General features: G+C 44.3%; 1 protein-coding gene across 3 annotated transcripts in view; it reads left to right on the forward strand.

Annotated features, from left to right (window-relative positions):
• The first annotated feature begins 10,101 nt into the window (after positions 1 to 10,101).
• Positions 10,102 to 27,127, forward strand: part of PANK2 (pantothenate kinase 2) — a 44,880-nt gene continuing 27,854 nt past the window's right edge. The window contains exon 1 of one of the 3 annotated variants that reach the window (XM_047771547.1): positions 10,102 to 10,219. Coding sequence is in view for 1 of the 3 variants with exons in the window: in XM_047771546.1 (XP_047627502.1) it covers positions 25,453 to 25,723 (271 nt within the window). In the remaining 2 variants the exon portion in view is untranslated. Of the gene's footprint in view, positions 10,220 to 25,083; positions 25,724 to 27,127 lie in introns of those variants that run through there. The other 2 variants (XM_047771546.1, XM_047771548.1) reach the window with 2 other exon arrangements.

The raw sequence follows: 27,127 nt of genomic DNA on the forward strand, positions 1-27,127 counted from the left end.
CTCCAATTAGACCCCTAGCCTGGGAACCTCCATATGGGGGCAGCTCTAAAAAAGCAAAAAAAGAAAAAAGGTAGGATTTCAAGTACAGTGGCCAGCCAAGGGGGAGATACTTTTGGATAAGGTGTGTAGAAAGCAGTCAGGGATGTACCTGGTCCTTTGCAAATTATGCTCCCCAGAAGCCCTGACTTGGCCTGCATCGAACAGCACCCCTATTTTGGCTGTTGTTGATCTGAAGGCCTCTAAAATGCCAACTTCAAGCAGGCTTGGGAATTGGCCAGTATATGGAGGCCTGTGACCAGAAGAGGGCTTGGGGGAGTTGATGGGATGTGTCATATCTCAGGAGTCCTGGGTTTCAGCTGCAAGAGGGTGTGTGTGGGAGGGATCCCCATGGCCTGAGTGATGTGGAGGGAGGGAGGACCAAAGAGGGCCTTCACCCCAAGAGGTGAGCACAGCCACCTCTACCTAGAGGCTTGGAGAAGCACCCTTTACCTTTCAGTAAAGGCTGGTGGGGCCAGAGGGGCCAGTGGCATCCTAAACACTTACAGCAGCCTCACCTGTAGCCCAGTATACATCTGTATTTTAAAAAAAAACAAAACACCCTCTCCATCTTTTCTCTCTCCTGTTGAAACATTTCCTGCAAAGCCCAAGAGCCACCAATGCTTCTCTTTTGCTGGGAAATAGCTGTCACCTCTGCTTGATGACCCACTTCAGTCAGACTCACATCACACCCTCACCTTGTTTTCCTGGTTGGATGTACTCAGATTTAACTGACTTAGGGGAATTTCTGGTCAAATATCAGCAAGATGCCCTTTCCTCTTTCAGGCTTTGGGTTGGGTTATTCATAGCTTCTTTTGTTTGTTTATCAGCCACGCCTGTGGCATTGTGGAAGTTCCTGGGTCAGGAATCAAACCTGGGCGATGGCAGCAACCCAAGCCAATGCTGGATCTTTAACCCACTGCACCAGAGGAGAACTCCCGTAGCTTCTAAGCATTTTTTTTTTTTTTATGAAAAACTTTTAAGCTCACACGGTAGAGTAGATAGAATAATACTCCCCACTCCATATGCCCATCATCCAGCATCAGTAATTGTGGACACATGGCTAGTCTTTTTGTTTGTTTGTTTTGTTTTTTGTCTTTTTGGAGCCACACCCACAGCATATGGAGGTGCCCAGGCTAGGGGTCGAATCAAAGCTGTAGCTGCTGGCCAAAGCCTCAGCCACAGCAATGCGTGATCCGAGCCACATCTGTGACTTACACCACAGCTCACAGGCAACACCAGATCCTTAGCCCACTGAGCAAGGCCAGGGATCAAACCTGCATCTTCATGGATATTAGCTGGGTTCATTGCCGCTGAGCCACCAGGAATGCCTCATGGTCAGTCTTGTTCATTCCTGCTTGATTCCCCATTTTTTGTACAGGTGCCTTTTGTAAATCAGGGAGTGAGGAGTTCAAAGCCAAGGGAAAGACTTGGGACAAGAGGATTTTGTGGCAAAGGACCTGTGTTTTCTTCCAAGGTAGCATCAGGTAACAACGAGGCATTCCCCTCTTGGTTTCTTGGCATCGGTGGTGACATCCCTCTTGAACCAGTTCAAAGTGTGAGTAGCACTGGGTCCCTCTCTTAGGAGGAGGGAATCAGAGGGGATTCCTTTACTAACAAGCTCCCCGGAGGTGTCTGGCCACTGCTCCTGCCCCAGAAAGGTGACGATCATTGGGCATGTCCAGTGGCAGTTTGCCCCATTGCATGTGGGGTCTCCTCTAGGCTCTGGCAGAGCCCTTCCAGTGGGCAGACCTTCCCACTCTTGTCCAGATTCAAACTCCACAGCCTGTCTCCTGCTTTTACAGGAGTCTCTTAGGCATGGAGTCATTCAGGCCTTGAGGTCCCTTGCTTTCCACCAATACACTCTGGTGAAGCTGATGGCCAAGGAACATCTTTTCCTGCAGGGAAAGTAGTGTATATTTTCCTGTATAGATCATCACAGAATATTGGGTCAAGTTCCCTGTGCTGCATACAGGTCCCCGTTGGCCAGTCATTCCATAGACCACAGTGTGCTTACACCAATCCCAACCCCCCCAGTCCACCCCTCCCCCTTCTACAAACTATTGTTTCCAAGCGAAATAGGCCTTAGTTGAATTGAATTTAGTTCATGTAACAATCCAAACAATTTGGTCATTGTTTCAGTTGTTTGAGGACCCTCTGTTTCTGGATTTTTTTTTCCCCACTGAGTGTGGGATGAGCCACCAAATTACTAATGAAATGGAGAACAGGGCAGAGCCAAAGCTCCACACAAGGCTCTTCAAGACCATTGGTCAACTGACCTCATCAGCTGACCTCATCATTAACCGATTATTCAGGAATTCTACTTTTCCTACAGTCATCTAGCTGTTAAGAGTATACCTAACTCAGAGGAGTTCCCATCGTGGCGCAGTGGTTAACGAATCCGACTAGGAACCATGAGGTTGCGGGTTCAGTCCCTGCCCTTGCTCAGTGGGGTAGGTTGCAGACGCGGCTTGGATCCCGCGTTGCTGTGGCTCTGGCGTAGGCCAGGGGCTACAGCTCCGATTGGACCCCTAGCCTGGGAACCTCCATATGCCGAGGGAGCGGCCCAGGAAATAGCAAAAAGACCAAAAAAAAAAAAAAAGAGTGTACCTAACCCAATCCCGGTGGAGGTATATCCATTAACTAACGCGGCATGAGAAGTTATGCCAAAACTTAACAGTTTAAAACAACGCATTTATTATCTCAGTTTCTGTGGTTAAGATTTCAAGTGCAGGTTTGCTGGGTCCTCTGACTCAAGGTCTCTCACAAGGCTGCAATGAGGGGTTGGGCAGGGGCGTAGCCATCTCAAGCCTCAATCTGGGGAGGATTCACTTCCAAGGTCACTCACATAATTGTTGCAGGATTCAGTTCCTCCTTGAATTGCTGCTCTGAGGGCTGCACTTCCTTGCTGGCTGTTGGCCAGGGGCTGCCCTCAGTCCCTTGCCCCCTGCTCCATAGGACAGCGTACAACCTGGCAGCTTGCTTCGTTAGAGCAAGCAAGAGAAAAGAGAGAGTGTGAAAGCAAAACAAAAGTCGCAGGCTTTTGTAACTTAACTGTGGAAGTGACAGCCTATCGTTTTTGTTAATTTCACTCAAGGGACAATTTCCGAGGAAGCAGGGAGCATTAGGAGCATCATTATAGAAGTTATCTACCGCAGGAGGTGAACTTGGCTCTGTTCTGTAAAATGACATGTAATTATTCTTGGGCTAGCAATTCTATTTCTAGACATCTAAGCCAAAGACACATTAGCAAAAATAAAGATGTGTGTACAAGTCTATTTGTTATGGCACATTTTTTAAATAACAAAAGACTGGAAATAAACCCGATGTCCACAGTAAACTATGCTATCTCCACACTGGAGTGCCCTGCAGATATAAATAGCAAGGAGGAATATCCACATACTGCTATGGAGCCAAAGCCATGAAAATAAAAAAAATAAGGAGCAAATAAAGCTTTTCCTTGAGTCTTGATGGCTTGTGTGACTCTACTGGGAGAGAACTCTTAGGGGCTCGGGCCTGGTTTCCTCTGAGCTTCCCCCCACGCAGGTTTTCCCTTTGCTGATTTTTTCTTTTGGTCACACCCACAGCATGTGGAAGTTCCTGGATCAGGGATCACACCCATGCCACAGCAGCAACCAGAGCCACCGCAGTGACAACACCACTTCCTGAACCTGCTGTGCCACAAGAGAACTCCCTTTGCTGATTTTGCTGTGTATCCTTTCCCTGAAATAAATCTTAGCCAAGAGAAACTTAGCAGAAAAAAAAATAATACTAAAATAAACAAGAGAGTTGAGACTGGAATCTCTTGTTTATTGTAATTATTATTATTTTTAATTTTTTTTTCGTCTTTTGTCCTTTTAGGGCCACACCCATGGCATGTGGAGGTTCACAGGCTAGGGGTCTAATCAGAGCTGTTGCTGCCTGTCTACGCCACAGTCATAGCAACATCAGATCTGAGCCCTCTCTGCAACCTACATCACAGCTCATGGCAACGCTGGATCCTTAACCCACTGAGCAAGGCCAGGGATTGAACCCGCAACCTCATGGTTCCTAGTCAGATTTGTTTCTGCTATGCCATGACGGGAACTCCCTCTTGTTTATTTTTATGGAAGGGTAAGCCAAAAACTACTCTGAAAAGTGGTTACCGTAAAGAGAGAGGAGGAAGAATGAAGAAGTGGAAGGTTCAAGGACAGAACCTAGACTTCTCTAAATAGACCTTGTTTTATATATTTGACTTTGGAAGCATGTTCCTATTTTACATAATTATATAATGAAGTTAAATTAAAATTTTTAAATCTCTGAAAATTGAATCAAAATCGAAAAAAAGGACTCAGTTGTGTATTGAGTTGATGGCTGAACTATGCTGAAAGAAATCATTTCAAATGACTTTAAAGCACAACAATTTGATTTTTCATCCCTAGCAATGCATCCTAAGGACCAAAAGAACTGCAAAGAATTCTTCTTCTTCTTCTTTTTTTTTGCTTTTTAGGGCCGTGCCCGCAGCATATGGAGGTTCCCAGGCTAGAGGTCGAATCAGAGCTGTAGCTGCAGGGCACAGCCACAGCCACAGCCACATGGGATCCAAGCCGCATCTGCAACCTACACCACAGCTCATGGCAACGCCAGAGTCTTAACCCACTGAGTGAGGCCAGCAACCTCGTGGTTCCTAGTTGGATTCTTTGCTGCTGCACCACAATGGGAACTCCAAATCTTAAACAGTATGTAGTAATCACATTGTTGGTAATAATATTGATATTTTTATTTTGAAACTATTATCTATGTATTTAATGACAAAACAAATAAGTAGTGAATGTTGTTAAGACCTTAGATTTTTTTTTTTTTGTCTTTTTGCTATTTCTTGGGCTGCTCCCGCGGCATATGGAGGTTCCCAGGCTAGGGGTCGAATCGGAGCTGTAGCCAGCGGCCTACGCCAGACCCACAGCAACGAGGGATCCGAGCCGCGTCTGCGACCTACACCACAGCTCATGGCAACGCCGGACCCTTAACCCACTGCGCAAGGGCAGGGACCGAACCCGCAACCTCATGGTTCCTAGTCGGATTCGTTAACCACTGCGCCACGATGGGAACTCCAAGACCTTAGATTTTAAGAGTTAAGATAAAAAGATATTAAGTAGGAGTTCCCTGGTGGCCTAGAGGTTAAGGATCCGGCATTGTCACTGCTGTGGCTTGGGTCACAGCTATGGCACAGGTTTGATCCCTGCCCTGGGAACTTCCATATGCCAAAGATATCCCCCTGCCCCCACCGCCTGCAGACAAACAAAAAAAGAAAAAAAGAAGTAAAACTCTGTAAACTTAAACATGAATGGAAAATATTAGGATAAATCCATGATATATTTTTCTCTTTAAAAATGTATTTTCTAGCTCTATTCACCAAAAAGCCTAGAAACAATAAACAACCCACTAGCAAGGAGCACTCCTAGTGTCCAAATTGTAGTCTTTAAATACCATTTCCCACTGAAAGGGACAGTTACTTATTGGAGAAACGGCTGATTCAAGATCTGGACAGGAGGCGTTCCCTGTCGTGGTGCAGCAGAAACAAATCCGACTAGGAACCATGAGGTTTCGGGTTTAATCCCTGGCCTGGCTCAGTAGGTTAAGGATCTGGTGTTGCCAGCTGTGGTGTAGTTCGCAGACGCAGCTTGGATCCTATGTGGCTGTGGCTGTGGCATAAGCTGGCAGCTGTAGCTCTGATTAGACCCCTAGCCTGGGAATCTCCATAAGCCACACGTGCGGCTCTACAAAGCAAAACAAACAAATAAAATAAAATAAAAAAGATCTGTACTGGAAATTTATAGAGTTGTGGCTGGGAACTTGTCATACCAGGGTTGGAGTTCCTGCTGTGCTGCAATGGAATCAGGGAGGCTTGGGAGTGCTGGGACGCAGGTTTGATCCCTGAGCTGTGGTGTAGGTCGCAGATGTGGCTCGGATCCAGCGCCGTTCTGGCTGTGGTGTAGGCTGGCAACTGGAGCTCTGGGAACTTCCATATGCCACAGGTGCGGCCCTAAAAAGAAAAACAAACAAAAGACTATGAGAGTCATATTTAAATGAACAAGGAGTCAGAATTCCCATCTTGGCTCAGTGGTTAATGAATCCGACTAGGAACCATGAGGTTGTGGGTTCGATCCCTGGCCTTGCTCAGTGGGTTAAGGACCTGGCGTTGCTGTGAGCTGTGGTGTAGGTTGCAGACTCGGCTCGGATCCTGAGTTGCTGTGGCTCTGGCGTAGGCCGCTGGCTACAGCTCCGATTCGACCCCTAGCCTGGGAACCTCCACATGCCACGGAGTGGCACTAGAAAAGGCAAAAAGACAAAAAAAAAAAAAAAAAGAACAAGGAGTCAATCTGAAGGGCTTCCATTGGTCAGATGTGGGATAATTGGAACTCAAAAAGAAGAGTGACTCCAACGTATTGAAATTCATCAAATACATGTTTAAAATTCATGAGTTCACAATAACATTAAAAGGAAAAGTAATTCATTGGTCACCTCTAGAGGATGCTAGGAAACCATTCTGAAAATTGGTCAAGACGAATCAGTCCTGTCTTTTCTATGTAAATTGTACTTCAAGATACCAAAGAGTTGATGAGGGAAGGTTCTTTATAGAATTCCAGTCAATTAAGTGCAGAATAGACAGCAGAATTAAAATATCATAATTCCAAAGTCCTTAATTAAATATTTATCACTATTAGGCAATATCACCAATAACTGGTAAAAGCAATAGGTGAAAAGCTGATAGAGAAATTTATAATGGATGGAGCAGTCTGATGATGCCTGAATCAATTGACAAATTTTAATATTTCAAAAAGAGATAGTAATGAAAATAAGTAGTTAATGTTACAAGCTAGGATTTTCCTATTCTTACGAAATGAATAGGATGTAAACAGCACAACCTATGAAGAATTATTTTAAAGAAAGCAAGTTTCAATCTCATCAAGCCTGTAGCTCTCTCAGATTACAGGGAATATAGAACAGAATAACAGGTTAAATTATAAAGATGTAGTAGTCATCAAAGTCCCGCATGTGGGAAACTCTTCAGACAAACAAGCTGGTTTCTTCAATAAATAAAGTGAAGGGGAATAAATAAATTGAGGGGAAACCTATAGGTTAAAAAAGATTTGAGACAAAGCAATCAAACACAGTATGTTGACCTTGTTTGGAAACTAATTTTAAAAAAGCAATTGTAAAAAAAATACTGAAAACAGGGAAATTTAAACACGGACAAGTAGTCAACATATTAGGAAATTATAAAATTTTTTTGCACTATAATGGTCTGTGAGAGTCCTTAAGAAAAGAGCCTTCATCTTTTAGAGTATTTTTTTTTTTTTGGCCAGTTCTGTGGCATGTGGAAGTTCCTGGGCCAGGGATCTAGGCCATGACACAGCAGTGACTCAAGCTGCTTCAGTGACAAAACTGGATCCTTAACCTGCTGCACCACAAGGGAACTCTCTTTTAGAGTATTTATGATGAAGTGCTAAGTCTGGGATTTACTTCAAAATAATTCACTGAGGCAAAGAGGGGGTTGGGGTAAAGATGAAACAAGAAAGACTATGAATTGAATATTGTTGAAGTTCCATGATCAGAAGTGAGGGTTCATGATACTTGACTTTTGAATAACGTTCATGTTTCTTTGGAATAAAAAGTAAAGGAGCCTGCGTTTTTCTTGTGTCCTGATAGCATGATTTCTCTAAGTGCTTTGCTGAAACTGCAGAATCATGACCCCATGTCATTTCTCTGATCTACTGTATAGTAACTGTGCAACAAAGAAATAAAAATAGCTGATATTTGTTAAGTACTTACTATGTGCCAGAAACAATACTAATTGCTCTCTATATAATTATCCCCTACGGCCCAGGGGATAATTTAAACTTTTTTTTTTTAATGGCTACTCAATGGCATAGGGAAGTTCCCAAGCTAGGGATTGAATTGCAGCCTATACCATAGCCATGACAACACCAGATCTGAGCCACATCTTCGACCTATGCTGCAGCTTGCAGCAATGCTGGATCCTTAACCCACTGAGTGAAGTCAGGGATTGAACACACATCCCCATAGATACTCTGTCGGATCCTTAACCTGCTGAGCCACAAAGGGAACTCTTTTTTTTTTTTTTTTTGGTGGCCCCTCAGCAAGCACATGAGCCAGGGATTAGATCCAAACTGTAGTTGCAACCTACTTGGCAGCTGCAACAGTACCAGATCCTTAACCCATTGTGCCAGGATGGGTATCGAACCTGCATCCTAGCATTCCAGTGACAATGCCGATCCCATTGAGCCACAGTGGGAACTCCAAAAGTTTTTATCTTTTTTTTTTAGGGCTGCACTCGCGGCATATGGAGGTTCCCAGGCTAGGGGTGGAATCAGAACTGTAGCTGCCAGCCTATGCCACAGCCACAGCAATGCCAGATCCAAGCTGTGTCTTCAGCCTACACCACAGCTCATGGCATCACTGGATCTTTAACCCACTGAGCGAGGCCAGGTATCAAGCCTGTGTCCTCATGGATACTAGTCAGATTCATTTCTGCTGAGCCACACCAGGAATTTCTACAATTTCCTTTTGATGGCTGTGTAGTTATCCACTATTTAATTGACCTGCTGTCAAATGAGGTTTAGCTAGGTTAAACAGCTGTCCTTAAATCACTCAGCTGGTGCAGCCAGGATTTGAAAAGTTTTGACTGACTCCAAAGCCTTTATTCTTTTTTTTTTTTTTTTTTTTTTTTTAAGGCTGCACCTGTGGCACATGGAAGTTTCAAGGCCAGGGATTGAATCTGAGCCACAGCTGTGACCCGAGCCACTGCAGTTTTATTCTTAACACACTGCACCACAGTGGGAACTCCCAAGAGCCTATATTCTAAATTAGTGTGTGTTGGAGTTCCTTAGTGGCTCCGTGAGTTAAGGACCCAGCATTGTCACTTCTGTGACTCTGGTTGCTGCTGTGGTGTGGGTTTGACATCTGGTCTGGCAACTTCTATATGCTACGTGGGTTAGGGTTAGGGTTAGGGTTAGGGTTAGGGTTTTTTTTGTTTTTATGGCCATAAAAACAAAAGAAAACAAAACCAGTGTGTCTCAAACTTTAGTGCATATATGAATCCCTATAAATGCAGATAGGGTGGGTCTGGGGTGAGGCCTGAGAGTCTTCATTTCTTACAAACTGCTCATTATATCAAAGCAAAGCTAGTATGGTTTGTCAATCTTGACTGCACCTTGGAATCACCTGGGGAGTATTAAACACTACTCATGCCTGACTTCCACCCTAAGAGATGCCAACTGCATTTGTCTGAGATGTAGCCTGGCTCTGTTTCCCCCACCAAAGTTCCTCAGGGGATTCCTGGGTGCAGCCTGGCCTGTGAAGTACTGTCCCCAAAGCCTGCTTGTTCTGAGGGGTTCTTCCAGCATCACTAACCTGATCCTTATCAAGCTGGCTCCTGGGCAGGAGTTGATTAGCCTCAGGTGACTTCCGAGAGTAGCCTGGTGCCTTATTACAGCCCTGCTATAATTGTCTGGAGTTCTGGTTTTATATTTGATGGCCTACTATGTGTTGATCACATATCTATCGGGCTGGGGGAGAGTGTATAAAGATGATAAGGTCACAGCTCTTTTTGTCAAGGTGTTTACAACCCAGCTGTTTTTCTCCTTGAGGTAAGTCCCAGAAACACTAAGAAGAATAGAGAGTGTTGGGTTTACAGGCCCAAAGCACCACACCCCTTTGGACCAAAACCTTTCTAAACTTCTCGAGGTGGTTGAAGAATTTGGATTTAGGTCTATGGCTGAGTGCTCGAGCCTTGATCCTGACAGTCTTGTCCACCATCTACCTGCTCACAGTGGTTCTGGATATGTCAGGCCCCTCATTCCCCAGGCCTGGCCTCTGCTAGATGGCAGGTAGCAGAGCAGAAAGCAAACAAGCCCCTGACACCCACAGGGGAGGAAGTTAGGGCCCAGCCAAGCATGCCCAGTTCCTACTTTCAGATTCACCAATCAGATAATATACTCCTCCTCCTCTGGGGAGGCGGGTATCTTGTACTCCATGGGCAGCCGCCTTCTCTGGCCATGCTTAGGGACAGCCCAGTGCCATGGGATAGCTGTGCATGTGACAGGAGCTCACTGGCTCGTTGAGTCTGTCGGGTTTATCTGTAGCTTCCCAGAACTTCAGACTTTTGCAGTCTCCGGGAGAGGTAAGTCACTCTGCATACTTCATCTTTCAGTACTGAGAGGTGTTTTGGAAGAGATTTTTTTTTTTTTAAACAAATTAATTGATTCCTTTGGGGTTTTATAGTTAAGCCTTCATTCATTTGGAGATCTTTGATTTCAAATACAAGATATTTCAGACAGGGGCCAATCTGATTTTTCTTCTGTTCAGATAGTCAAAAATATTTATTAAGAGCATATTCTAGGAGCTCCTGCTGTGGTGCAATGGGTTAAGAATCTGACTGCGATGGCTCAGTTTGCCACAGAGGTGCACGTTTTTTTCCCCAGACCAGCACAGTGGGTTCAAGGATCAGCATTTCCATAGTTGCGGCATTGGTCGCAGCTGTGGCTCAGATTCAATCCCTGGCCTGGGAAGTTCCATAGGTAGCAGGTGTGGCCATTTAAAAAAAAAGGGAGAAGGGGGAGAGGGGGAGGGGGGAAGGGGAGAGGGGGGGGAGAGGGGGAGGGGGGGAGAGGGGGAGGGGGAGAGGGAGGGGGGAGAGAGAAAGGGAGAGAGAGAGAGAGAGAGTTCCTATTGAGGTACAGGGGAAACGAATCTGACTAGGAACCATGAGGTTGCAGGTTCGATCCCTGGCTTCACTCAGCGGGTTAAGAATCTGGCACTGCTGTGAGCTGCGGTGTAGATCGAAGACGCGGCTCAGATCCTAAGTGGCTGTGGTGTAGGCTGGCAGCTGTAGCTCCACTTAGACCCCTAGCCTGGGAATCTCTGTATGCCACAGGTGTTGCCCTAAAAAAAAAAAAAAAAGCATGTGTTAGGTCCTCTGGGCAAGTGACAAAATAAATATATAAATAAATAATAAAGGAGGGAAGGTTTCTTATAAACATTTACCATATGACCCATTCCTAGAGATGAAATCATATGTTCACAAAAGAACTTGTACACAAATTTCACTGCAGTTTTGTTTGCAGTAGCCAATAACTGGAAACAATCCAAAAGTCCACCAGATGGTGAAAAACCAAAGCAAGGTATTTCTATGTATGGAGTATAACTCAACAATAAAAATGAACAAACTACCGATACAGCAACAACGTGAAATGAATCTCAAAAACATGCTGAGGGAGTTCCTGTTGTGGCCCAGTGGTTAATGATTCCAACTAGGAACCATGAGGTTGCAGGTTTTTTGGTTTTTTTGTTTGTCTTTTTGCTATTTCTTTGGGCCACTCCCGCGGCATACGGAGGTTCCCAGGCTAGGGGTCTAATCGGAGCTGCAGCCACCGGCCTATGCCAGAGCCACAGCAACGCGGGATCCGAGCCGAGTCTGCAACCCGCACCACAGCTCATGGCAACGCCAGATCGTTAACCCATTGAGCAAGGGCAGGGATCGAACCTGCAACCTCATGGTTCCTAGTCGGATTCGTTAACCACTGTGCCACGACGGGAACTCCAGGTTGCAGGTTTGATCCCTGGCCTTGCTCAGTGGGTTATGGATCCGGCGTTGCCGTGAACTGTGGTGTAGGCCGGTGGCTACAGCTCTGATTAGACCCCTAGCCTGGGAACCTCCATATGCCACAGGAGCGGCCCTAGAAAAGACCAAAAAACAAAACAAACAACAACAACAACAACAAAACCCCATTATGCTGAGAAAAAGAATTTAGACTCAAAAAAGTATTACTGAATTATTCCATTTATATGAAACCCTAGAGGAGTTCCCGTCGTGACTCAGTGGTTAATAATTCCCACTAGGAACCATGGGGTTGTGGTTTCGATCCCTGGCCTCGCTCAGTGGGTTAAGGATCCGGCATGGGGTTGTGGTTTCGATCCCTGGCCTCGCTCAGTGGGTTAAGGATCCGGCATTGCTGTGAGCTGTGGTGTAGTTTGCAGACGCGGCTCGGATCCCTAGTTGCTGTGGCTGTGGTGTAGGCCAGAGGCGACAGCTCTGATTAGACCCCTAGGCTAGGAACCTCCATATGCTGTGGGTGCGGTCGGTGCAGCCCTAGACAAAACAAAAAGACCAAAATAAATAAATAAATAAATGAAACCCTAGAAAAGGCAATGTAACCTATAGAGACAGAAATCAGATAAGTAGTTGCCTGGGACCAGGGGTGGGGAATGCTTGGGAAGGGGTATAAGGGAAGCTTTGGGATGAAGAAAAAGGTTTTTTTTTTTTTCAGTTTTATTGAACTATAGCTGATTTGCAATGTTGTGATGAAAAAGATTTTGATCGTGGTGATGGTGGCTATGTTTTTCAAAACACATCTGAATGTGCACTTAAAAATGGATGCACTTTATTGTATAAATTGTACCTCTATAAAGTTGAGCAAAATGCAATTGGAGCAGAGAGGAGGGAAATGGAAAAAATAAGTGGAGAATGGGGAATTCCCGTCATGGTTCAGTGATTAACGCATCTGACTAGGAACCATGAAGTTGTGGGTTCTATCCCTGGCCTCGATCAGTGGGTTAAGGATCCCGCATTGCCATGAGCTGTGCTGTAGGTTGCAGATGCGCCTCGGATCTGGCCTTGCTGTGGCTGTGGTGTAGGCCGGTGGCTACAGCTCCAATTAGACCTCTAGCCTGGGAACCTCCATATGCCGTGGGGGCAGCCCTCAAAAGACAAAAAAAAAAAAAAAAAGTGGAGAATGGGCAGGGAGGAGAAGCAATACCTGCTTAGAAAGGGTGGAGGGGATTCTCTGAGGGAGAATATTTAAGCTGAGATTTGTGCGTGTCAAGGGCCAAAGGAGTGAAGGTGAAGACAGAGTTCTCCAGGCAGGAAGAATAGCAGATAGAGACAAAGGCCTCGAAGTAGGGAAGAGTAAAGTTAGACTGCTTTGGCTGGGATAATTAGACGAAGAAGATTGACTGGGAGATGTCTGGCCTACTTAAAGTAACAAAATAACTTTGAGGGATTTGAGGAGCACCCTGCAAACCTGCAAACATTAATGACTAACAACAAAGCACCTTCATCTACTCATTGGTACAGGTCCCGTAACGATCTCTTGAGAACATGTCATAAGCCATTCATTTAAGTCAAGGTGTGAGGGGACTTGAGAATAACACAAACGGGATTTCATTAAAATGACAAATCTGGGAGTTCCTGTTGTGGTACAGTGGAAACGAATCCAACTAGGAACCATGAGGTTGTAGGTACAATCCCTGGTCTTGCATAGTGGGTTGAGGATCTGGTGTTGCTGTGACCTTGGCGTAGGTTGCAGATGCGGCTTGGGTCCCAGGTTGCTGTGGCTGTGGTGTAGGCCCGCAGCTATAGCTGATTTGACCCCTAACCTGGGAACCTCCATATGCCACAGGTGCAGCCCTGAAAAGTAAAAAACCAAAAAACCCCAAAAGTAACACTTTCATTAGTGTGGATAGATGTTCTCTTTAGGAGGCTATGACCAGTGATAGGGATTCTGAGAGGGGAGCACAATGGAGAAAGTTCTGCAGAAGACTCCATTTGCCAAAATAAAGTAGACAATTCTTGCTTTGTGTGTTTTAGCCTCTTTAGTGGCCTGAAATTTGAGGATCCTTGAGAACCCTTATGGTAGGAAAGTTATAATTCAGGGCATTGGATCTTGGAAGAGGACAGGATAAGTGGCCTTGATAATGAGGGCTTGGTTTCCATTATTATTGGTTTAAAACTCTGGTTCCAAGAAACAGAAGACCACGTAAACTAGATTAAGAAAAAAGGAAGTGGGTGGAGAGACTTAAGAAATGTCTTTGTGACGGGAAAGAACTCAAAGACAGGAATGTATTTAGCCCAGGAAAGGATGGAAATAGGCAGGACTGGAAGAGCTGGAAAAGCATTCTGTTCTTCTATTTTGCTTTGTGCATCTGTCTGTTCTTGGGTTCCTCTGCAGACTAGATTTTTCTGCCCCTTTGGCTGTATGGGAGATGTGGCATCATACTTTCAGAAGTGAGTCCCTGTACAAGGTGGTGAGGTTATAAAGTACAATCTTGGCTATCGGGGGCTAATTTGCAGATGGGTAGGGGGATTTCTTGGAAAAGAGGGAGTGGTGGTAAGCTCGGCAGATACCAAACATTGTCTACTATAAAGATATTTGTAATTTAAAGGATCCCAAAGTTGCTATTGCCATTGTAATCATTTATTTATTAACACAAGCATTGTAGGGGATATGAAGATGCAAATTCTTATTTTAATAGTTCTCATAATCTAGTGGGATTGTAATGTACACCAGTAATTTTAAGATAAGGAATTATGTGATAAACACCATTAAGGGTGATATAATATGGAGTTCCTGCTGTGGGGCAGTGGAAACGAATCCAACTAATATCCATGAGGACGCAGGTTCAGTCCCTGGCTTCGCTCAGTGGGTTAAGGATCTGGTGTTGGTGTAGGTCACAGATGTGGCTCAGATCCCGTGTTGCTGTGGTTGTGGTATAGGTTGGTGGCTGTAGCTCGGATTCTACCCCTAGCCTGGGAACTTCCATATGCTGCAAGTGTGGTCCTAAAAAGTGGGAAGGGAAAAAAAAGGCAAAAAAAAAAGAATGATATGATACATTTTAACAGATCAGGAGGTTTATAGCTAACTGTGATAATCAATGAAAACTTTAAGGAGGAGGTATTGTTACCAAAGTTCTTGTGTCTGACACATGACGAGGCCAAAACAAATCAAAGAATCAGTCTGGAGCAGAGAAAGGTTTATTGTAGGGCCAACCAAGCAGAACTGGTGGCCTGTGCTCAAAATCCCAAATTCCCCAAAGGTTTTGGTGTGTGTAGGGGGTTGTTTTTGGTAATTTTTAAATTAGGAATTTAATTTCCTTAATTTTTTTTCTTTTTTGGGCTGTACCCATGGCATATGGAAGTTCCCAGGCTAGGGGTCCAGTTGCAGCTGTAGCTGCTGGCCTACACCACAGCCACAGAAATTCAGGATCTGAGCCATGTCTGTGACCTACAGCACAGCTCACGGCAACACCGGATCCTTAACCCACTGATTGAGGCCAGGGATTGAACCCTCATCCTCATGGATGCTAGTCGGATTTGTTAACCACTGAGCCACGAGGGGAACTAATTTCCTTAAAATTTTTAAATTGAAATAGAGTTGATTTATAATTTGTCTTAATTTCTGCTTTACAGCAAAATGATGCAATGATTCAGTAGCCCTGCTCACTGCCTGTAGAGGAAGCCTGTGCTCTAGAGTCTAAGCTCACACCTCTCCATTCTCTGGTCAAAAAATAAAGCTTTTCTTTACCTCTGAAAAAGAAAAAAAGAAATATATATATAAAAGGATGTGTGTATATATATATAAAAGACTGTATATATGTGTATATATACACACACACATTCTTTTGTGTTAATTATAAAATATATAAATATATAAAATATTTATTATTTTAATGTAAATATATAAAATATTTATTATTTTAATGTAAATATATAAAATATTTATTATTTTAATATAAATATATAAAATATTTATATATTTTAATATATTCTTTCCCATTATGGTTTATCATATTGACTATGGTTCCCTGTGCTATAGAGGAGGACTTCGTTGTTTATCTGTTCTATGTGTAACAGTTTTCATCTGCTAATCCCAAACTCCTACGCCATTCCTCTCCCACACCCACCCTCCTTGATAAACATGTCTATGTCTGTGAGTCTATCTCTATTTCATAAAAGTTCACTTGTGTCATATTTTAGATTCCACACGTAACTGATATATGGTATTTGTCTTCCTCTTTCTGACCTAGTATGATAATCTCTAGTACCATCTATGTGCTGCAGATGACATTATTTTGTTCTGTTTTATGGCTGGGTAGTATTCTATTGTGTATATGTACCACATCTTCTTTATCCATTCCTCTATTGATGGACATTTAAGTTGTTTCCATGCCTTGGCTATTGTGAATAGTGCTGCCATGAACATAGGGGTGCATGTATCTTTTGGAATTACATTTTTGCCTGGATTTATGCCTGGGAATAGGATGGCTGGATTATTAACTATTTTTAGTTTTTTGAGGAACCTCCATGCTGTTTTCCATATTGGCTGTACCAATTTACATTCCTACTAACAGCATAGGAGGAGATTTCCCTTCTCTCCACACCCTCTCTGGCATTTGTTGTTTGTAGACTTCTTTTACATTTTTTTTTATGGCCACGCCCAGGGCATGCAGAAGTTTCCAGGCCTGGGATCAAACTCATGCCACAGCATTGACCTGAGCCATAGCAGTGACAGTGCCAGATCCTTAGCCTGCTGAGCTACCAAGGAACTCCTATAGACTTCTTAATAATGGCCATTCTGACCAGTGTGAGGTGAGGTGGTACCTCATTATAGTTTTGATTTGTATTTCTCTAATAATTAGCAATATTGAGCATATTTTCATGTGCCTATTAGCCATTTGTATGTCTTCTTTGGAAAAATATCTATTTAGTTCTTCTACCCATTTTTTGATTTTTTTTTTAAGTTACATGAGCTATTTTTATATTTTGGAAATTAAACTCTTGCTGGTCGCATCATTTGCAATTTTTTTTCGCCCAGTCCATAGGTTGTCCTTTCATTTTGTTTATGGTTTCCTTTGCTGTGCAAAACTTGTAAATTTGATTAGGCTCCATGTGTTGTTTATTCTTGCTTTTATTTCTATTGCCTTGAGAGACTGACCTTAGAAAACAATGGTATGATTTATGTTACAGAATGTTTTGTCTATGTTATCTTTTAGGAGTTTTACGGTGTCATGTCTTATGTTTAAGTATTTAAGCAATTTTGAGTTTATTTTTGTGTATGGTGTGGGGGTGTGTTCTAACTTCATTGATTTACATGCATCTGTCCAATTTTCCCAATACCCCTTGCTGAATAGACTGTCATTGTTCCATCCTATATTCTTGCATCCTTTGTTGAAGATTAATTAACCATAGATGTGTGGGTTTATTTCTAGGCTCTCTATTCTGTTCCATTAATCCATGTCTATTTTTGTGCTAATACTGCACTGTTTTGATTACTGTAGCTGTGTGGTATTGTCTGAAGTCTGGGAGCATTATGCCTCCTGCTTTATTCTTTTCTTTTCTTTCTTTCTTTTTTGCTTTTTGGGGCCACACCTGAAGCATGTGGAAGTTCCCAGGCCAGGGGTCAAATCGGAGTTACAGCTGCTAGCCACAGCCACAGCCACAGCCACAGCAATGCCAGATCCAAGCTGCATCTGTGACCTACACTGCAGCTCATGGCAACACCGGATCCTTAACCCACCAAGTGAGGCTAGGGATTGAACCTGCACCCTCATAGTTACTAGTTGGATTTGTTTTCACTGTGCCACAATAAGGACTCTCCCTCCTGATTTATTCTTTATTCTTTTTCCTCTGAGTTTTCCATGTAAATTTTAGATTATATGTTTTATTGTTGTTATACTGTCCTCTCCCCCACCCCTACCCCAGAGATGCAGCTGAGGCCTATACCACAGCCACAGCAATGCCAGATCTGAGCCACATCTGCAACCTATGCCACAGTTTACAATAACACTGGATCCTTAGTCCACTGAGTGAGGCCAGGGATTGAATCTGCATCCTCACAGAGACAATATCGTGTCCTAACCCATTGATCCACAGGAAACTCCCTGTATACTGTTTCTTCTCTGTCTGGGGCCATGCCCAGAGCATGCAGAAGTTCCTGGGGCAGGGACTGAACCTGTGCCACAACAGTCACCCAAGCTGAAGCAGTGACACTGCTGGATCCTTAACCCTCTAGGCTACCAGGGAACACTCCTGCACTATTTTTTCTTAACTGCTGCTCCCTTATTTCTGGATCCCCTCCTCTTATTAGCAACTATTTGAATCTGTCCTTTGGAACTCAGGGCAGCTCAGAGAGGCTGAATGAAGCCTATTTCCTACAAACAAGAGATGGGGGACATGGAGAGGATTTGTACCTGGGAGCCTCATAGGATTCTGCTCAGTTTCAGTATCATCTGGGCTAAGCAAAAAAAGCTGGGTTGGATTTCAATAAGTAGAAATACAGTGGGAAGGAATTTCACACAGGATGAGCCAAGGCTTAGAGTTGGATAAAAGTCCATCTATCTATAGAACTGTGAGGTTTTTTTTTTTGCTAGAACATGCTATGCAAGCATATGGGAAGTGATGAGGAAAAGTGGAAAGATGCCAAATGGTGGAGCTCGCTGCCTCTTAAATTGTTTGGACTTTATTCTGTAGGTAAAGAAGCCACTGAAGGAGTTCCCGTTGTGGCACAGTGGAAATGAATCTGACTAGGAACCATGAGGTTGCGGTTTTGATCCCTGACCTCGCTCAGTGGGTTAAGGATCTGGTGCTTCTGGGAGCTGTGGCGTAGGTCATAGACACGGCCCGGATCTGGTGTTGCTGTGGCTGTGGTGTAGGCTGGCAGCTGCAGCTCTGATTTGACCCCTAGCCTGGGAACCTCCATATGCCATGCATGTGGCCCTAGAAAGGAAAAAAAAAAAAATCATTTAAACAGAGGAGAGATTATAAATAGCACAATGCTTTAGTAAGCTTAACCTGAGAGAGTAGAGAAACTAGAGGCAAAATAGACATTTAGGAAGCAACTGAAATTAACTGAAATAAATTACTGATTAGAGCTTCTTTGCCTAATATGACGGCCACCAGGTACTGTGGCTATTGACTGCTTTTAATGCCACATATTGAAATGATAATATTTGGGATATATTGGATTAAATAAAATATAATATTAAAATGAAGTTAAACTTTATTTTTTTTTTCTTTAATGGTCAAACCCAGGCATATGGAAGTTCCTGGGCTGGGGTCAAATCAGAGCTGTAGCTGCAGGCCTACACCACAGCTTGCAGCAATGCTGGATCCTTAATTCACTGAGCTAGGCCAGGGATTGAACCTAGCTCCTCACAGATACTGTGTTAGTTTCTTTCTTTTTCTTTTCTTCTTCTTCTTTTTTTTTTTTTTTTTTTTTGCTTTTTAGGGCGGCACCTGCAGCATATGAAAATTCCCAGATTAGCGGTTGAATTGAACTACAGCTGCCGGCCTATGCCACAGTCACAGCAATGCCAGATCTGAGCCCCCTCTGCAACCTCCACCACAGCTCACTAAAACACTGAATCCTTAACCCACCGAAGGAGGCCAGGGATCAAACCCGCATCCTCATGGATACTAGTCGAATTAGTTTCTACTGCACTGCAATGGGAACTCCCTGTGTCAGTTTCTTAACCCACAAAGCCAAACAGGAACTCCTCTAGTAGTCACATCTTATAAGGTTAAAATAAAACAGAAAAAGGAGTGAGGATACTGGTTCCAACCCTGGCCTGGCTCAGTGGATTAAGGATCTGGCATTGCTACAAGCTGAGGCATAGGTTGCAGATGTTGCTGTGGTTGTGTCATAGGCTGGCAGCTGCAGCTCCAATTCAACCCCTGGTTTGGGAACTTTCATATGCCGTACCTGTGGCCCTAAAAAGAAAAAAAAAAAAGGAAAATGAGAGGAAAGAATCAAGTTACGCAGGGCAACAGAAATGCCAGTATTACTAAGAGAACCAAGGAAAGTAGGATTGTTTGAGAAAGTAGGATTGTTTGAGAAAAGAAGACAAACTTATAAACAGATGGTTTATTTGCGAGGGAAAATAATACTAGCCATCATCAAGCTTTCGAAGTGGAAAGAGGTAGATCTCCATTACCTTTAATATAACAGAAATGCAAATGATTTTTATACCCAGAGATGATTTTTTCTCAAAGTGTGTCTGAGGAAAAAATTCTGTGAAAAAATGGTTTCATGGTCAATTACATTTGGAAGATAGCTATGTACCTCAAGTTCCTCTTGGAGATTCATCATGACCTTCAAGATATTAAAAGCTTTAATCACCATAATTTTTTTTCATCAGTTGGGTTCTCTGCTTTTCTTTTTTTAACAGCTGCACTTACGGCATATGGAAGATCCCAGGCCAGAAGTCAAATTGGAGCTACAGCTGTGCCTACCCTACAGCTTACAGCAATGCCAGATCCTTGACCTGCTGAGCCACAACAGGAACTCTGATAATTGCATATTCTAGAAATTTTTTTTTTTTAAATGGACACACCTGTGACATATGGAAATTCCCAGGCTAGGAGCTGAATCGGAGCTGCAGCCATGACCCATGCTGAAAATGTGGCAATGCCTGATCCTTTAACCTACTGTGCTGGGCCAGGAATTAAACCTGTGCCTTTCCAGAGACTTGAGCCCCTGCAGTTGGCTCTTAACCTACTGTACCACAGTGGGAACTCCTTAAAAGCTTTAAAAAGTTGTACTTTACCTCAAATTTCCCAAACTTATTTGAGTATAGATTGCTTTTTTAAACAACTATTGAAGCTAAATTATTAGTGGTTATCTAGTAATAGTATTTAGATCAGAGACATTTAGTCAAAGATAAGGTAGGCCTTGAGCTTGAAAACTAGGGAAAAATTTCAACCCTTTCAATACTTGGGAAGGGATAGAATCTTCCATATTTAGGGATGTCTGAGTTGTTCTAAACTCATTGTATTTTGTCTTTTTCTTTCTCTATCCTCCTGAAGCAAGCTGAGCCTTATTTGTGAAAGCAGGCAATAATTTCCTATGGCCTGTGAACTCAGGAGAGGCCACCAGGATGCCACATGCTGGCTATACTAAGTGCGTGTGTATGTGTGTGCTCGCACACATGTGCACATACATATAACACACACCTCTATCCCTCTTCAGTAGTAGACTCCAGGCTAGGGGCCAGGCCTCAGAAGAACATCTAGGAGCTTAAGAAATTCATGTTCTACATATCTTTGTTCTTTGGGAAAGGCAATAGGCAAGATTTTCCCAAACTCCCCCCACCATTATACTCTGAAAAAAGGCCTTGTGCTTGAAAGGAGTCTGATCTATGCTTTTCATTTACGTGGCACCAGAGGAGCCCAATGAAAGGAGAGAGAGCTTGTCTGTGAACCTCTGTGGCCTGCCTTGCTTGTGATTATACCTCACTTTTTACTTCCCAGTTTCTACTTTAGTTGCAAGAAAACTTAATGGAAATGCAGAGAGGGTCTGTCTTCTGACTCTTAGAAAGTAGTTAGAGGATGTGAATCATTAGGGGCCAGAGGGCAGACTGGGGGCTCCAAGATGGCTCCCAAGGATTATCTTCCTCCTGATATTCTTATCCTTGTGTAGTACCAGCCTATGGTGAATAGAGCTGATTTGTGTAATAAGTAGAATATTGCAGCAATGATGGAGTATGACTTCCCAGGCTAGATCTTAAAAGAGATTGCAACCTCTACCTTTTCTCTTGGATCACTTGCTCTGGGAGAAGCCAGCTGCCATGTTGTGAGGACACACAGGCAACCCTAGGAAGAGGCCCATGTTGTGGGAGCTGAGACCTCCTGCCAATGGCCAGCCATGTGAGGGAACCATGTTGGAAGTGGATCCTGCAGCCCATTATGTCTTCAAATGAAAGACCTCAGCCGGGACCACACAGCTAAGTCACGCTCAAGTTCTTGACCCACAGAACTAAGAAAATACCTAACACTTATTACTATTTAAAATAGTAAACCACTAAGTTTTGGAGTTATTTTTTGGTAAGAGGCAACTAATATGGTAGATGTGTGTTTTGTATGATATTTTTTGCTGAGATGGCTCTAAATTTGCAATTCAGTACTTTAGAATTTGGGTAGTTTTTCTAAAGCACTACTTTACCATGACTCCTGTGGCTTCTAATTCTGGTGTGTACATCAGAATACTGGCTTCTCCCCAAGGGTGAATAACTGAGTGAAATGATAAATAACTTAAGAATGCTCTCCCTATAAACATATAATTATTGGGATTCTCTTGTGACACAGTGGGTTAAGCATCCAGTGTTGTCACTGCAGCAGCTTGACTCACTGCTGTGGCTCGGATTAGACCCCTGGCCCAGGAACTTCCATATGCCATAAGTACAGTCAAAAAACAAACAAACAATAAACAACAAAAAATGAACTGTTATAAAAATCACAGAGAAAGAAACCTTTTTTCATACCAAGATGACTATATTTTATTTAAAAAATTGCTTTATTATAATTTACAATGTTCTGTAAATTATTGCTGTACAGCAAAGTGACCCAGTTATACATATACATACACTCCTTTTGTCATATTATCTTCTATCACGTTCTATTACAAGTGATTGGATATAGCTTCCTGTGCTATACAGCAGGACCTCATTGCTCATCCATTCTAAATGTCATAGTTTGCATCTACTAACCCCAAACTCCCAGTCCAGCCCACTTCCTCCCCCTTCCGCTTGGCAACCACAAATCTGTTCTCCCTGTATGTGAATCTGTTTCTGTTCTAGGAAACCTCCTAAATGCTCCTTTTATTTCAGCCTCCCCCCACTCTCCCACCCTCCCCCGACCCAGGCACCCTGTGGCATATAGAAGTTCCTGGGCCAGGGACTAAACCCAAGCCAGAGCTGTGACCTTCACCACAGCTGCAGCAATGCTGGATCCTTCATCTGTTGCACAGGGCCTGGGATCAAACCAGTCCCTCCACAGCGACAAGCCAGATCATTAATCCACTGCTCCACAGGAGGAACTCTTCATTTCAGTTTTTGGAAGAAAAAAAAATCTAAGCTTAATCATGGGTTTATTTGCTCCAAGGAAAATCTTCAATTTCATTTTAAGTTCTACTTCGGTATAATACACATACAGAAAAGTGCACAGATCTACTGCATCAAGTGAATACCCTACAAAACGTTAGAAAGTGAACACACTCATATAACCACCACCCATACCAAAGAAACCAAACACTACCAGCTCTCTAGAAGCCTATTTGTCATCTTCTCATCATTATTCTCTCCCCCTCCCCTACCAAAGTAACCAGCATTCTGATTTTTTTTTTTTTTTTTGGCTGCACCCAGGACATGAGGAAATTCCTGGGCCAGAGATCAAATCTGTGCCATACCTGTTACCAGAGCCACAGCCATGACAATGTGGGATTCTTAACATGATGAGCCATAAGGGAAGTCCTTCTTTTTCTTCTTCTTCTTTTTTTCTTTTGTAGCATTCTGATTTCTAACATCATTTAATGTTGAACTTCATATTAAGTGGAGTCATATAGTATACATTGTTTAGGTCTGGTTTCTTTTACTCAATTTATTTGCATTTTTGACTTAAGATTATAAACATCCTGCCTAACTGCCATTACAATATTTCACCTGTTATTGTGGATAAACTTTAATGACAGTCACAGACTGTCTGCAAGTTCACACCAGAGAGTGAAGACACATGTATTTAAGAGGAGAAAAAGCCTTCCAGTGATTTACTGAAATTTCACTGAATGTGTGCCTTTTGGTTATTACAAGCCTGAGAGCTGAATTTCCCAGGAATGTTGCTGGGAATTTTAAGTGACATGTAAAGACACTCTGCACACCGTAAAAAAGAATGGCTATACATGTCGAGTGCTGTTTTGATGTTGGGGTTTGTCTTGGCAGCCTTAGGTGAGGATGATTCTTGATTCTTCAGGATAATCTAGCTCAGCTCAGCCTTGGAAGGAAGGTCCCTCAGGTCAAAGTGAACTATATACACATATATATATTTTTTGGTGGGAGGAGGCAGAAATGTAGGTAATGCTGGGCACTAAGGTTTAGAAGAGTAGCTATAGATTTTCTCGGTTCTCGTAGGATCCACCTGGTGTGGCTTCCTGCAGGAGCTGGAATTTCCAGAGTTAGGAAATAAGGTTTCCAGTGTTATTCCTACAGTGAAGGGAGCTAGTTTTGGGTAAGCATGGTAATTTTATTCAAGAGAGAAGCTTGGAGTTCCCATCGTGGCACACTGGAAATGACTCAGACTAGGAACCATGAGGTTCCAGGTTCGATCCCTGGTCTTGCTCAGTGGGTTAAGGATCTGGTGTTGTCATGAGCTGTGGTGTAGGTGGCAGATGAGGCTGGGATCTGAGGTTGCTGTGGCTGTGGTGTACGCGGGCGGCTACAGCTCCAATTTGACCCCTAGTCTGGGAACCTCCATATGCTGCGGGTGTGGCCCTAAAAAGCAAAAAAAGTAAAATAAAGAATAAAAAACAAGAGAGAAGCCCATCTTCTTATTCAGTCTGCTACTAGCCATCATTATAGAAAAGATGAATAAAATAAGGGACATTAAGTTTCTCAGTGGAGGCACTTATGAAATAATTAGCAAGCAAGATAAACCCACAATCCTATTAAAACTTGATGGAATGAGGGCGTGCCATGCCTGTACAGAACCATGGATCACTTCAGACATGGGTAACAATGGGAGAAGAGACGCTTGGATGGGCCTTTGAAATCTCAGGTCAGTACCTCAAGGCTAGAAGTGACCATGATCTTGCCCGCGAAAAGAAGGTAAGATGATTTAAAAAACAAAAGCCCGACCAAACAAAACCTCCAACAGCCTAGGCTCCAAGGTGGCTACCAAATTCTTCTATGTCCTCCAGGGCACCGCACAAAAAGGGTGTCCAGATTCTCCTTCCAAAAGCCAATCCTACTTCCTAGCTCCCACACCTCCTCCTTCACTACTGGAGGGTGGCAAAGGATTTATAACCCACCTCTTTCTTCCAGTTGCCATGGAGACCAATCCCAGTCCTTTCATTCCTTCTGGTTCCAGGAACATATCTCTAACGCAGGAGGAAAGGAGGGGGCTTAGCCCAAACACGCCAGTGGCAGTGACTGGGGGAGGGGTTGGCAGTGAGAGAGCGTAGGACTGGCGGCCTAGACCGCAGCGGGAGAATCGGGTCGAGGGACAAAGACTAAGTTCGGCCGCGGTTCAGGCCCTTCCGTTTGCCAACAACTGGTGACCAGACCCTTCGGGGACACTGCTAGGCTGGAAGAGGGCTCGAGCTGGAAGCCGACGAGACGTAGCAGGGGGATGGAACTCGGGGGCGCGAGACGACCTCTCTCGCCTCGGGGGAGAGTTCTGGGGCCCCGAGCACGGGCCTGTGCATCCGGGCGGGCGGGTGCCGAGGGTGGACAGAACGCTGACCCCTCCACCCACGCCTCCATTGGGCGGCGCCGCCATCCCTCTCAGCTCAGCAACCCCGCCTTCACCTCCTCCGCCCAGCCCGGATCTCCCTCCCACCGCCCCGCCCCGCCCCGTTATGGCATCTCTCATTGGATAGGGGTGCTGTCGATCGGCCTCGAGTCCGGGAACCTATTGGTCACGAGGCCTTCGGGCCGCCCCCAGCCTTCTTGGATTGGTTTGCTGCGCGTTGGCGCAACGGAAGAGGCGGCCTGCCGAGGGTGCTTGTCTGCTCTGGCTGGGTTGCCGCGGAGGAGGCGACGAGGAGTTTGGCACTGGGGGGCTGGCTCGGGCGGCAGCGGTGGCTGCTGCGAATGGGAGCGGGCAGACTCGGCGCGCCCATGGAGCGCCACGGCAGGGCCGCCGCCTCCTCTGCCTCGTCGGCCGGGAAGTCGGCGCCTGGGGGAGCCGATGGGGGGCGGCGGGAGCCGCTGCGGCGCCGGGCAAGCAGCGCGTCGGAGTCTGCCGTCGGGGCCTCGGCCTTGTCTTCGGCGGAGGGTGTAAGGCGGGACCGGCCCGGCTCTTACAGCGGCACTACCTCCATCTCCCGTCAGCGCGTCGAAAGCCTCAGGAAGAAGCGGCCGCGTAAGTGCCCGGCGGGGCGCCCTCGCGGCTCGCCCTGCCCCCTTCCGGCCAGGCTGCCGTTTTTTCCCGCGCGCCCGCGCGGAGACACTGCCCCCGCACGGTGGTCCCATGTTGGTGCGTGGGCAACACCCGGCTGGAGGCCTCATGTTCCCCCAAACGCTGAGGTTTCCTGTTCGGCCCTGTCCACCCTTGGTGTGCAGTGTTCCGCGCTTCTCCGTTGTCCAAGTGGAGGGGTCCTTCCCCAGGGATTCTTTAGCTCCTTGTGCATTCTTTGCCCGAGAGTCACATGATTTTTTTCTCGGGAAGTCTTTTGACTCGTTTTCACCGCCTTCCCCCACCCCAGATTATTTGAATCCCCAATGTATGTCTTACGTGGGTTTCCCAAGAGCTGCTTTTCAAGGCGTTGCATCCTTTTTATCTGGACGTTTGGGGCATATTGGAAAATGTTTGAGTTGTTGCAAGCCTAAAACCGAATTCCTTGTTCTGTGTACTGAGCTTTGGCTGCCTTTCTTATGAGAAATCGGGTCAGCTCTCACCCAGATAGCGCCCCGATTTTCTTTCTATCTATTTACTGATCCTCATGATTCAGGACTGTGGCATTCTGGGCACTAAGCCTTTTTCTTTTGAGGGAAAACGACATCTTCCTGAATCTCGCCATGGCAATTGCACATGCTCTTCCCAGAGAGAATCGGTTTCTCCATTCTTATTAATCAGGTTTCTTTTCCTGCGTTGTGGTCTAGTTTAAATATTTTCTTCCCTTTATAGGTCTTCATTTCAGGTCCTATAGCAAGCAGCCATTGCAGTTCTTGAAAGTATCCACTGTCTTGATACTCTGAGATGAGCTTTACAGCAAGGTTAGACTTTTTTTTTCTTGTTTCCAGATAAATGTTTCAGGAAATCAGCTTGTTTTAAATAAAGCTTATGAATGAGAAGGTGGCAGGATGAGTATTAGGTGTTTATTGGATAGTCTTGTACTTTACCCAACAACTCAGTTGCTTTTATCTTCTATGATTTGCATGATTGAATTGGCAGTCCTGTTTTGCTCTGAAAAGGTTCTTCTCAATTCTTTTGCCTTTTCCTGTTTTCTTGAAAGATTTTTAGGAAAGAGATTACCTGCTTTTTCAACCTGTACTAATTTTTTTTTAGAGCCCGGTTAGTGTTTTGAGAAGCACTTGCTTTTTAAGCGATGCAAAACATTAGTACTTTCATGGTTTTGTACTACCTCATTAGAGATGGATATAAATTCCAGGGATTCAGCAAATAAGAGTCATAACCTTATAGCCAGCTGTTTGTGGTCATTGGCCACAAAGATTCTAAGCAAGTATTGTGATTTGGGTGTTTGCCACTATTCTAGCACTTTAAGTAAAAATTTTTTTCATGTACTCTTCTGAGAGCTTTAATAAC

This window comes from Phacochoerus africanus, chromosome 3 (genome assembly GCF_016906955.1).
Source record: "Phacochoerus africanus isolate WHEZ1 chromosome 3, ROS_Pafr_v1, whole genome shotgun sequence".
Lineage (NCBI taxonomy): Eukaryota > Metazoa > Chordata > Mammalia > Artiodactyla > Suidae > Phacochoerus > Phacochoerus africanus.